Source organism: Cucumis melo, chromosome 9, assembly GCF_025177605.1.
Source record: "Cucumis melo cultivar AY chromosome 9, USDA_Cmelo_AY_1.0, whole genome shotgun sequence".
In the NCBI taxonomy this organism is placed as follows: domain Eukaryota; kingdom Viridiplantae; phylum Streptophyta; class Magnoliopsida; order Cucurbitales; family Cucurbitaceae; genus Cucumis; species Cucumis melo.
In genome coordinates this window covers 5,060,756-5,073,504 of record NC_066865.1, presented here as the reverse complement: position 1 = coordinate 5,073,504, position 12,749 = coordinate 5,060,756, and the positions used below count along the sequence as shown (strand labels likewise).

Sequence of the window (12,749 nt, the reverse complement as noted above, 5' to 3'; positions counted from 1 at the left end):
AAAATATAGAGCATGAAAATGAAAAGATACCATCTAAGTTATTTACACAAATAGATTAGGACATTACTGATTTTGTTTATGAACAACGGTTCAAATTGGGAGATAGCGATGTATCTATACACAATTTTTGTTTAATTCAAAAGGGAATGTTATTTGATTGCAAAGAAGATATTCAATTGGCCGCATTAAAAAGTATGGTGTGACAAAACACACTTTAAGATTATTGTAGTACAATCGAATCAAAATTTTTGGTATATCAGATGCAAACAATTGAAAGAGGACTGTAATTGAAGGTTACATGGAAGTAGGCGTAAGAGTCATGAAATGTTTGAAATTACTAGGTTCGAAGGGAAACACTCATATTTGTATTGAAAATCAACACATGATCACTCACACAGTTTGATTCTAATTTCATGAGTATTGAAATTCAAAATATGGTTTTGGAGCTAATCCTAGTTTTACTATGTCATTACTCCAATAAATAATTAAAAAATCGAGTTGATTCCTTCCAATACAAACGGTGTCTTACTTCAAGCATTGTTATGATGGTTGATTCTATCCAATATAAGATCTAGATTATTGCACAGAGTTATCATTCACTGAAGTTTGCCCAAATGCAGACTTACTTAAGAACCTAGTCGACCAAAAACTAGTTGAATTTGTTATGAAATGGACTGGAGAGAGTCCAATCAGTCAGTTAGATACACGATCTGTAAGACATAAAGAAATAACATATGTACTTCTCCTCTACGTATAGTGGATGCTCCGTCTTCAAGACATTGATGTGTAATATTTTTAATCGGTAACTTTTATGTTAGAACTTCTCTTTTTTATGTTAATAATGAAATACTTCTATGCTTTCTTTACTTTAATTTTTTTAGAGAAATTGCACAATGGAATCTGGTTCTGCAATTCAACTGTATCAACAACCGTCCCATCGCTCACAATTTATATGAGATACTTCCTTCATTATGGTTTTGAGTTGTCAGAGGAAAGAGGCTAAATCTCAACGGACTATCCCTTTTGATCAGCGGATTGTGCCATACTTAAAGGCTGCTGGATTTCTTGGAGATTCTTTAATTGGATTGGCACCTCATTGCTGCTTTAGTATAGCGTTGGAGACAGGAGACCCATACATTTCATATGCTTTGTGGGAAATGCACCATCACGTTGCAGGACATTATGACTCAGTTGGGTTGTCGGTGAACGAGGAGTCTGTTGTGGAATCATTAATGTATAATTGGAAACAAGTACGTGAAGATTTCTTGATAGTTCTACCGCTTAACATGGAAGGTCAAAGGTTGAGCCTTCAATAGTTGGTTCAATAGTTCACAAAATTGCCACCAAATGCTGACGTTGGTGAGCATCAAGAGATATGCTCGTGCGTACATTATGCAACTCATATGCGATTTTTCGTTTGCCAACAAGTCAAATACTCTAGTATATAATGTATCTTTCTTTTGTTTTTAAGTGATTTCGACTAGGGTTGGTACGTACTCTTAGGGCGCTGCATGCCTTGCATGGCTTTATAGGGAATTGTGTCAAGCCAGTGACACACAATCCTTCAAATTGAGCCACTAATGCTACTGCAAATATTGGCATATGATAGATTCCCTATTATACCACCTCATGTTGCATTACAAGTTCCAGTTGCTCGACCACTGAGTTTCAAGTATTATTTTATTTATATATTATTTTTCTTAATATATTTACACTCCTTATAACTTAATGTTAATTTTTTCACATATAAGATGGAGTGTGTCCATATGTTGTTAATGTATCGACAGATCGATATTTGATCGATTGATGCACATTCATGTAGTAAAGTATTGTACAAATATTATCCATTTATTTTTATTGTCTACTTATGTTTGATTTTTTAACCGATTAATTGAACACCATACACATCTGATATTATAAGATTGCTACTTGATTGATGTCATAATGATGAAGAGGTTTGGACTTGGATAAGTCATTTGATATGCTTCCATATCGTTGAGTAACATTTACCAGATTGTATGTTGCGATAGTTTGGTATGTTGCAAATTGCACCATTATTGTGCTTTATAGACTCCGCACTGCATGAAATTGAATTTAAGAGGTAAACATAATCAAGATTGGTATAAGATATTCATGAGAAGTATATCACGATGTGACATAGACATTATGATCCTTCTGCACAAGGAGAAGCAACACACAATCAACTGTATCAGATGACTTGTTTTTTCTGGTACAAGTCAATTACAAAAAAAATTATCACACCCGATGACACTTACTATTATTGCATGATAACAATTTTAATATGATTTGTTTTCTAATTTTATAGCATGCACATTATTTAATTACATTATTTGCAATCACTCAGAATAATTTTGTTCAAGACATACACAATTACTTAGTGGAACCGATTTACAAGATTTGAGTTCAATGTGTGATCAAATCTTGGTAAATGTGGAACATATTATTCAGCTGATAGGACAAATCAATCTTGTAGACACAGATAGAAGATAGACACCGATAGACTTCTATCAGTAATAAAGTCTGAATTATATATATACATATATATATTGTTGATGATGGTACAATTGACAACGCTCCTAAAAAATAACCTATTAAAATATTTACTAGTTACTTATATAAATATATTAATTAGCCAACTTGAAATATCTTAAATATGTCTAATTAAACAAATTTCATTTTTTTCAATATCTATAATATATTTATTATTATGAATATTTTAAATTAAAGTTAAATATTATTAGATGTCCATAACCTCCTTAGGTTACAAATTCATCAACTAACCTCTCCATCAATTTCCATAACTTTCTTGTCCCCTATTTATATTTGGTTTTGTAAAAATTATTCTCACAATCCTATAAATAAAGATTGTAGGGCTCATTTGTATACACACCCCAATTCATGAGTTGAGTTGTCTCCTCTACTTCCTCTCTTCTCTATGGTTGTTTCATTGTTCTTTACTTTATAACACGTTATCAGAATGAGTCTCTACTAATTTGAAGGCTTCGTAGAAATTGATTTGGATTCATGTTAAAGACATGCTAGAATTTTCTCCATAATTTTTGAGGTATCTAGAATTTATTCGTTCGAATATGGTGAGTATTTTGTTTTTTGTGATTTTTCGTATTTATATGTATTTGGTGTATTCATCATTGATCTTCTCATCATCAACATTCATCTTTCTTGAATTTAAACATAAAGTTGAAAGAAGTTGAATTTAAACATTTGATAACCAAGTATGCAATATATGTGAATTGTGAAATAGTTCGCTAAGGTACATTTCTTATTAGTTTTACAATTTGATTTGATCAAATTAGGAAACTTTACTCATATTTTCATATGTTCGACAAAGTTTCATGTACTTTATCCTCATACTTTGGTAGAATGACTAAATAGAAAGTTTTGCAATTGCATAAAGTTAATAAAAAACAATCTTTAATTTGGTTTCAAGTTATGTATGACATTTCATGGTAAAACTTTTTGATGTTAAATTTTGATTTCATGAGATATGTATATCACGACATATGTGTTGGATAAGTATATATTCAAACTTAAATTCTCTTTGAAGTATATGTATAGATATGTATGTGGTTACTATTTGAGACCACAAAAAAATTTCGTATTTATTGAGGATACTCTTTTTCAAGGTTGCTATGTAAGTTTGAGTAAATAATTTCCATAACTTTATTGTCCCCTATTTATATTTGGTTTTGTAACTATTATTCTCACAATCTTATAAATAGATGTTGTAGAGATCATTTGTATAGAAAGCACAATTCATAAGTTCAATTGTCTTCTCTACTTCCTCTCTTCTCTTTAGCTGTTTCATTGTTATTTATTTTATAACATTTATTTATTTTTATAATCAAACAATTATTCATTGGGATGGATTTTAATTTGATCTCTACTCTTAAATATTTTTCTTATATTTCTTATTCACTTTTATTATTAAAATATCGAATTTTTTCACTTTTTCTTACATTAGTTCCGGTATGTTATTCATTAAAATATAGAAATCTTTTCAAAACTATAACAAATGGGCAAAATATTTACACTGTATAGAATAATTTCGAAAATAAAAAAAACTCACAGGTCCCATAATGGAAAATACAAAAAATGTCCTGTCAACTGCGTCGTCAACGACATGCGTAATATATTTAGTACACGATCGTTTAGATTTGGCTATTGTTTGATACATGATCATTTAAATTTGGATAGCCAAATCTAAACGATTTTTTTTTCAAGATTCTTTATACACGATCATTTAAATTTGATTGTTTAGATTTTGGGTAGCTAAATTTAAATGACCGTGTACAAAAAAATAAATGATCGTGTAGCCAAATCTAAACAATTTTCTAAGATTCTTTGGTATACAATCATTTAGATTTTGTTACCCAAATCCAAACGATGTTTTTTCCAAAATATTTTATAGTTACTACATAATCTTGAACAACTAACTAACAGTTTGAAAAAACAATAGATCTTTTATATTTGATACACGATCTTGAACCAAATAACAGTTTGGAAAAAAAAAGAAGAGGAAGAGAAGAAAGACGATGGAAAGGGAAAGAAAATCGCACAAGAAGAGAAGAAGAAAGACGATAAAAGGGAAGAACAAACCTGAAATATTTTAAGAAAATGGTCAACTTCATAGCTTTTTCCATTTTGCTACACGAACCATAAATATTTACCTGTTTATTATATTTATGAAAAATTTTCTAAAATATATGTAATTATTGTTTATTTAATTAAATTGATAAAAATAAAATTTATAATTAATAATAATATAAACTAAACTAAAATTAAATAGTTGACTGTAATAAAAAGTTGATACAAATCATTTACGTATTTGATTTATTTTTATTGATAAAAATTACTAAATTAATATAATTAAGAATATTTTTTTTAAAAAATACCAATTAATTAATTTTAAGAGATCTATAAACATTAAATCAAACAACCCCTAAGCACATACATTATTTATTCATAGAAAAATGGTAACGTTATTTCTACACCCAACCAAAATATCTTTAATTTTATAAAACCTTAAACCGAACTACCTTTCAACACTTTTGTAACCCTATCAAATTAAAATCACTAATACACACCATCCTTAGAATTTTCTGTCAAAGTTCCTTGAAAAATTGAGAGAAAATACGAGAGATAAGACTTTGATAGAATTAGGTGACCAAAATTTAAGTGGGAGAAGGTGGTTTTTTCTCTGTTCCTTCTAATTTCCATCTTTTATTTGAATTAATTAATATTTAACAATACAAGTGGAGCATTTTTTTGTCCTAATCCTCTTTTTATTCAATTTGATTTGGAGTTAATTAATTAAGAAAAGTCTTTTAATTTTCAATTTTGTTTGTTCTTTTTCAAATTGAATATGGCAAAAGTTTGTTTGTAGTAGATGTTGGTGTTTTTATAAGAGGAGAAGTTTGAATTGACTAAGGAGAATACTGTGGAAAGTTTCTGATCTAATCAAGTCTTTGTTTACTTATTTTTAATTAAGCACAAATATGAATATGAATGTAACCCTTATCCTCATTTTAATTCACTCAATCCAAACAGTTTTGATCACAATTCAATCAGGTCGGTCTCAAAAAATTTAAAAATAAAAATAAAAAGAGAACCAAGCCAATTGAAACCAGCCAAAAACAATCTAACTAAATTTATTAATTTTTAGTTTTGAATTAGTCAACAAAGATAAAGAATAATATAGCTTATGTTTGATATTTGTATATCTAAGTAATTCTTAAGCAACAAGAAAATTATTTCATTAATATTTCGTTGAGAAAATGCTAGACATATGAACAAAATAGGAGATAGTTGGGGTTAAAATTGTATAATATTTTTTAACTTAAAGAAAATAATTACTCATACTATCATAGTATATATAATCTCTCTGATATTATATTAAATGAGTAAACCTCACATGTATATTTATAGTCTAATGAGATTATATATACTTGAAGAGAGAAGATACATTTTAAACAAATAATATAATTAACCAAACTAGTAAAAAACTAACAGAAATATAACTAGCTTAAATTAGACAATATTTGGTTTATGATTGTCCATTAATAAGTTCGACTTGAATAGATTGGCTTAAATTATAACATACCTTTTTACACGATAATAATAACGGTTGAAATTTAGAGAAAAATATATATAAGTTGATATAATCTTTAAATGGATACTTACCCAAAGTTCATCCATACAATTATTTATTTTTAAAATTAAACAAAAAGAGGCAAAATAGCATTATGGATTTAATTCGTTGGTTCTACCTTTTTGATCTCCTTTAAATTTATATCAACGCATTAGCCTTTTTTTTTTCTGGACAGTTTTAATATTCATCAAAAAGATGTACAAGTAAGATTATTTTAAGTATTATACATATATGTTTGTAGGACAACCTTTTAAAATAGTTACAAAGTTAACAAAATCATTATTGAATCTATCAATAATATAAGTTTATTACAGATAGATCGTATTGCTATATTTCTCGCTTCTATCACTAATAAACTTTGATAGACCATAATTACTATATTTGTTACTCTGATAACCGATAAACTTTGATATATTTACAATTTTTAAAAATATTACTATGCACTTTGTTATTATTCCCAAAATCATATATATTATAATTATTCAACCCTAATATATAAATATCTCTGCACTGGTTAATAGTTCTAATAGATGGTTAAGTAGTTAAGGTATTTTTCATTGAAATTTTCTAAAACTCAAAAGTTGGCACATTTTTAACCATATTCACCATGAGTAACATTAATAATTCCATTCTTAACAAAAAGATAGGAGATAAAAAAAAGAATAAAAAAAGAATAAAAAAAAGGAGATTTTCCCTTTAAAATTAAAATGGGGTTTATAATACTAATAGATGTTTATTATGGAAGTCAAAACAGAACATTTTGTGGAAGTCAAAACGGAAAAATTGAGCAGCTGTCATATCAAGAAGATTTTTCATTCGGCAATATAATGTTGTCGTAATGTAAGATAAGGAGGCAAGGAGCATTTAATCATAGTAAATTTGAGCAAAGATTCATGTCAATGTTAATTATTCGATTCTGTGGATGTAAACGCCTACCACTTATACGACCAACCTCAACAACATTATTAACTTTCACACAATCACACAATCAAAAAATGGAAATGAAGAACCAAAAAGGAACACAGATGAGACTAGAAAGTTGCTACAGATCATCAAAAGTGATGAAACCAAGAATACTGCACGAAAGTATTCTTTCACGGCCCAAAAAGGAAAGAGGCAATAATCATAGTCGGGTCTTCAATTACGGTACTAACAACAATCTTGCTGATGATCTTTATGATTCTCCAAAAAGTTTCCTTTGCTCTTCCATCCCAACGCCCTCGAGCTTGAATTTCTTGCACTTTCAACTTCACAGTCAAAGATTGTGATGCAGTCGTAGTACCCTTCATCACTCTAATACTACCGCTGCTGCTGCTGCTACTGCTCGCGCCACCACTGTGTCGGTTGTTATTGCTGTTGTAGTTGTACCATTCTTTCAAAACCATTTCGGTAACACAAGCGACATGAACATGGTAGTTATCGCACTTGGACACGTAAGACCACCCATTGTCGTTACCACCATCTTTAAGGTTCTTTCTATTACACCACATACACTTCTCTCTCATCTTCCTGTGGAGCTTAAACTTCACATCTTCGATTTGGTAACTTTGTTTGAGGTTTCGACAACATGGGTGGAGATCTATGTCATCTTCCTTGCAATGGAAAACGTAGCCTTTGATGGTCTTTCTACAAGCATCGCACCTTATAATACATTCTGGGTGGCACGGTTTTGGTGGGTTTCTAAGGAACTTGAACTTGGAGCCTGGGAAGTAGTCATGCGAACTGAGTCGAAGACTAGTGTAAGTGCAAGCTTGGTGAAGGTCAAAATCACATCTTCCGCATCGGTATCTTGGGCCGAACCCTTTTTCCTTACACCCATCGCAGGTGTATGGTTCCACATAGTTTTTCAGCTCTAGTCTATGCCATGGATGGCTTGGATGATTACGGAGAACAATCTCCGGCCTTACCGACATTAACAAATATAAATTAGTAACAATTTTTGATTTTTGGTTGTAGGGGAAACCAAACAACAATCTTTTATCTATATATATATGAAATTAAGGATTGGTTTTTATTAGGTTTTTTTTATATCTCCATATTTTTTTATAGGATAATTATAATAGGTAGCGATTTTTAGAATAATTATTAAGTATGTAACAATATTTTAAAAAATTTGTAAATATAGCAAAATCTATCGGTGATAGGCTTCTATCGTTGATAGACTCTTATGGTTTATCAGTGATAGACCAATATTTGCTACATGTTCTATCATTGATAGACTCCTATCATTGATAGATTTCGATAGTTTTTACTATATTTGCAATTTTTTAAAATGTTGCTATGTACTTAATTATTTTGAATATAATTGCTACATTTGCAACTATTCCTTTTTTATAATGTAAATGACAATGATGTTTAGGTTTTGGGGTCGTTTACTTTGTATCTAAGTATTAATTTGTCTTTACTTATTTTATACATTAACATTAGGATCAATTATGCCTCAAAAGCGCAAGAAAGAAAGAAAGAACGTTAAGACTAATTATATTATATTATGTACTTCTTTTAAATATATAAACAAAGTAGAAGAAATATTCCATTATGTTGACAATCATATTTTGCTTTCACATACTGTTTACAATGAGAATTAAATAGGCATGAAATTGACACGTCATATTGGCCTATGAAATTTATAAAAGATGGTCGGTATGTGCACCTCAGATACAAATGGTAGTGAATTTTGAATAGGGAATTCCGTTTAACCTAAACCAAATTCTTTTAATATTGAATTCAGTTACATAATGTACTTCTCCTGCTGTTTTCCTTTTATTCACGATTCAATCATCAAACCCCTCCCCCCTTTGTTACTTTGGGATGGAAACAATTTTGCTTGAAAAATTTGTGCTTCTTGAGTTCAACTATGTCTTGCCACTAAGATTAGTTTTGTGGGAGTTCCGTTAATTATTTGATCCAAATTTCGGCAACAAAATCCGTTCAATCAAGAGAATCTACGATCATCAGTGTTATATACTGTAAAGTTACCAATACAAAATAAATTTCCAAGCCAATACAAAGTTTTCGAGTCCCGGTCAAACTAATAAAATGGAAATTAAACTTGTGAGTCAGCACGTACACCCGTACATCTCCACTAAATGAACCCCTTAGCATCCTCATCATTCTGCCCTCATTAATATAGATCAAAAACATACCTGAGAAGCAAATTGGCAAAAGCCAAGAAGAGATACAAGAGGACTAAGAAAAGCCTGGGAAATAAAAAGCTGCAAGATTAATAGCAACAGGGAAGGTATTGTAGCTGGTAAAAAGACGTGATCTACTAATCCAAAGTCCCAAAAGTGAGCAAATAACCTCCCAAAGATCAATGGTCGATTTGTTTTTGTCTTGAAAGATACGGTTGTTTCTCTCCAACCACGTAGACCAAATCACTGCGGCAATAGTGTTGAATTTAATGATATTCTTCTTGTTGCATTGCTTTGTGAGGCAAAGATCAGAACAAAGGGACTCAATATCTTGATGTTGATTCTTCCGGCCAATAATATTTCAAGCTTCTTCCAGAGAATTTTTTGTAATTGGGCATGTGATAAAAATATGGCCAATCTCTTTTGTATGCTTATGACAAAGGGCACACCAGTTTGGGTTGAGCTTTAGAGTTAGAATCTGTTTTTTTTTTGTTTTTTTTTTGAAAATATCAGCCGAATTTATGCATTTGTGTAAGTGAGACCACAAGAAGAATATGCATCTTTTCAGAATTTTTGTTTTCCACAACCTCGAGAAAATACCGGCGTTGATGCTCGTCTCATTTCTTTGCTTGATGCTGATAAAGGCTTTTCTAACAGAAGCAATGGAAAAATTACCATTAGATTTTAAATTCCAGCTAGGAAAATCAGGACCTTTAATTTGTTGTCATTTGGAGTGACGAAGGATTGTTTCATAATATCCAACTGCTGTCTCTCTAAGCTTCGTAGGGGACGTCTGGGTTTAAAATCCCAATCCGAAGTATATTGGAGTTTCAAGTATCTTTTAACTAATGCTTCTTGGATTGTAGGCAGAGCAAAAAGTCTTGGTTTGTGTAAGAAAGATACCTTTTCAAAAAGGAAAGATTTTCACCATTATTAAAAGACCCATTCATATGAGCATTAAACCAGTCAACAGCTTCGATAATATTTCTCCAGGGGACTTTTGTGGTGCAGTATTTCCAGCATAAGGTAAGTCACCAATGCAGGACTGCTTGTATTTTGCAATGATAATTTTCTACCAAAGGGGGTCACTAACATAAGGTAATTTTTTTAATAGATTAATTAGACACCATACACATTGATATTATGACAGAGGTTTTGGACTTACATGAGTCGTATGATATGCTTCCATATTGTGGAGTAACATTTACTAATCGTATGTTGCGATAGTTCGATATGTTGCAAATTGCACCATCATTGTGCTTTATAAACTTGGGACTGCACCAAATTGATTTAAAAGGGTAAACACGATTAAGATCAGTGTAAGATTCATGAGTATATCAAGATGTGACATAGACGTCATGATCGTTCTGCATAACACTACAAGAGACCGGGCGGGGAGGGGGGGTACTTCTGACGCACAAGAACGTCGAGAAAAGTGAAAAAATCGTCGGGAAAGGATATGCTGACATTTTTTGCAGCGTCAAGCCGTACGTCAAGAAAACTGAGTCAGGAGAGGCATTCCCGATGAGTGAACAACACGACATCGAGAATGCCTCTCCCGACGTCGTGTTTCTCAACGGCGTCGATGGCGTCGGGAATACCTCTCCCGACGCTGTTTTTGGCGATGAAACCGTCGGTGTCGGGAATGCCTCTCCCGACGTCTTTTTTGCTTACTCATATTGTAGTGTGGGGAATGATATCTTCCGACATTTCATTGCGTCGAGAATTCCTTTTTATATGTATTTTTTTTTTTAAATATGTAACTTTTAAATTTTTTTCCCCTTAAATATTTTGCTCAAAGAAGTTCTTTATTTTTGTGAAATAACGACATTCGGATTGCTCAAATATTTTTTCGATGTTTTGGATTAAATTAAAATCACAAATTCAATTTAAATTAATAAATTAAGAAATACAAACAAAATTTAAAAAAAAAAAACATAATTAATAAGTTAAAAATATATAATGGTTCATAATACATAAAAAATGTAGTTCTCATATACAAAAAACTGCAAATAAAGTCGTACTTCTCCTAATGAGGCTCGTACGCACCATTCTACACCTTGGTCCTACAATGATACAAAAGTAAGTTTAGTACATATATTCATATGTTCACTGTATACTATCATAGTAAAAATTTAAGAATAATAGAGACATATATACGTACCGCAAAGCTAGGGATCATGGGGTAGTCCTTGCTGTGCCCGAGTAAAGTCTTCTATCAACTTTTGCATTTGTTCCACTTGTGAAGCTAACGCTGCGTGATTTCTATCTTGCACTTCAATTCATTCCAAAGCTTCATTAAGTTTAGATTGTAATTTCATCTTTTTTTGTGTGTCCGACTACCCTCTAGGGTAGACTGGGACTGGAGTTCCAGCATTTAATTCTACAACAATTTTAAAAACTAAGTTAGGTAACGCAAAAATATATAACGAAAGAGGATATAATTAATAAGGGCATAAATGTTGGTTCAATAACTTACATGTGCATCCACTGCAGCCTGCAACACGAACGTCCTAACTCGAACGTATGTTTCCCAAAACAACTCCACACGATCGACTGGCTCCCCTTTCTTCTTAGCGAGCTCGTGCTGTCATTGTAGAAACTTTGACCCACTGCTATGATTGTAAGGCTGCTTATGTCTAGCAGCCTTGTTCGTCCGTAATTGCTCCTGCATGAAATCAATTATATTGTTTATTTCTTATACATATTAAAAATTGAAATCATAATTAAGCATGATAAATACCTGAAATGCACAGCTCATGTAGTGATCACAGAGGAAGTGTCAATCCTCATGACGTCCAACCAATATGTTTAGTGGGTTGGCACAAGCCTCCTCGGGGTCGCTATACTTTTTGAAGTGTCTGTGACAGTCGATCCAGAACTCTTTAAAGGTGCTGAGCATCTGATGCTCAACAGACCTATTCATTGTTTGATCATTAAAATCAAGCACAAAAAACCGCTACACATTACAAAAACAACACATTATATTAGTTAACTTAGATATGTTTCAAATGAAATCATAAATGTGTAATGGACTTAATTACCTAGAGGTCGCCCTTGACAATCTTAATGTATTCTCTGCCAGAGTCCGCCCACTTAAGGCAACGGACGGGAAATGTCTTTCGCACGCACACGCCTATCGTCTGGCTGAAGCGAACAACATGTGGGAAAATAGGTTTCTCCACACCAGGGGCAATCACCATCGGAATGCGCCCATGTACTGCAACGTGGCACTCCAACTCTAAGAGTAGAGACTACGCACGTCTCCTAGGAGTTGGAGTCCCAAGTTGTTGAGAAAACGACCCTGCTCAATATAATGTTAGACAAAAAAACATGAAATAATCGTAACTTAAAATGAAAGAAATTCTTATACTCACTCGCATTGTCGCCCACGGACGACGACCCTCCCCTAAAGTTATCTAACG

General features: G+C 31.8%; 1 protein-coding gene across 1 annotated transcript; it reads right to left on the bottom strand.

Annotated features, from left to right (window-relative positions):
- Positions 1 to 7,284: 7,284 nt before the first annotated feature.
- On the bottom strand, positions 7,285 to 8,103 carry LOC103498191 (uncharacterized). Its single transcript, XM_008460709.3, has one exon. It carries the CDS (start codon positions 8,101 to 8,103, stop codon positions 7,285 to 7,287), a length of 819 nt encoding a protein of 272 aa, XP_008458931.1.
- Between the last annotated feature and the right edge of the window lie 4,646 nt (positions 8,104 to 12,749).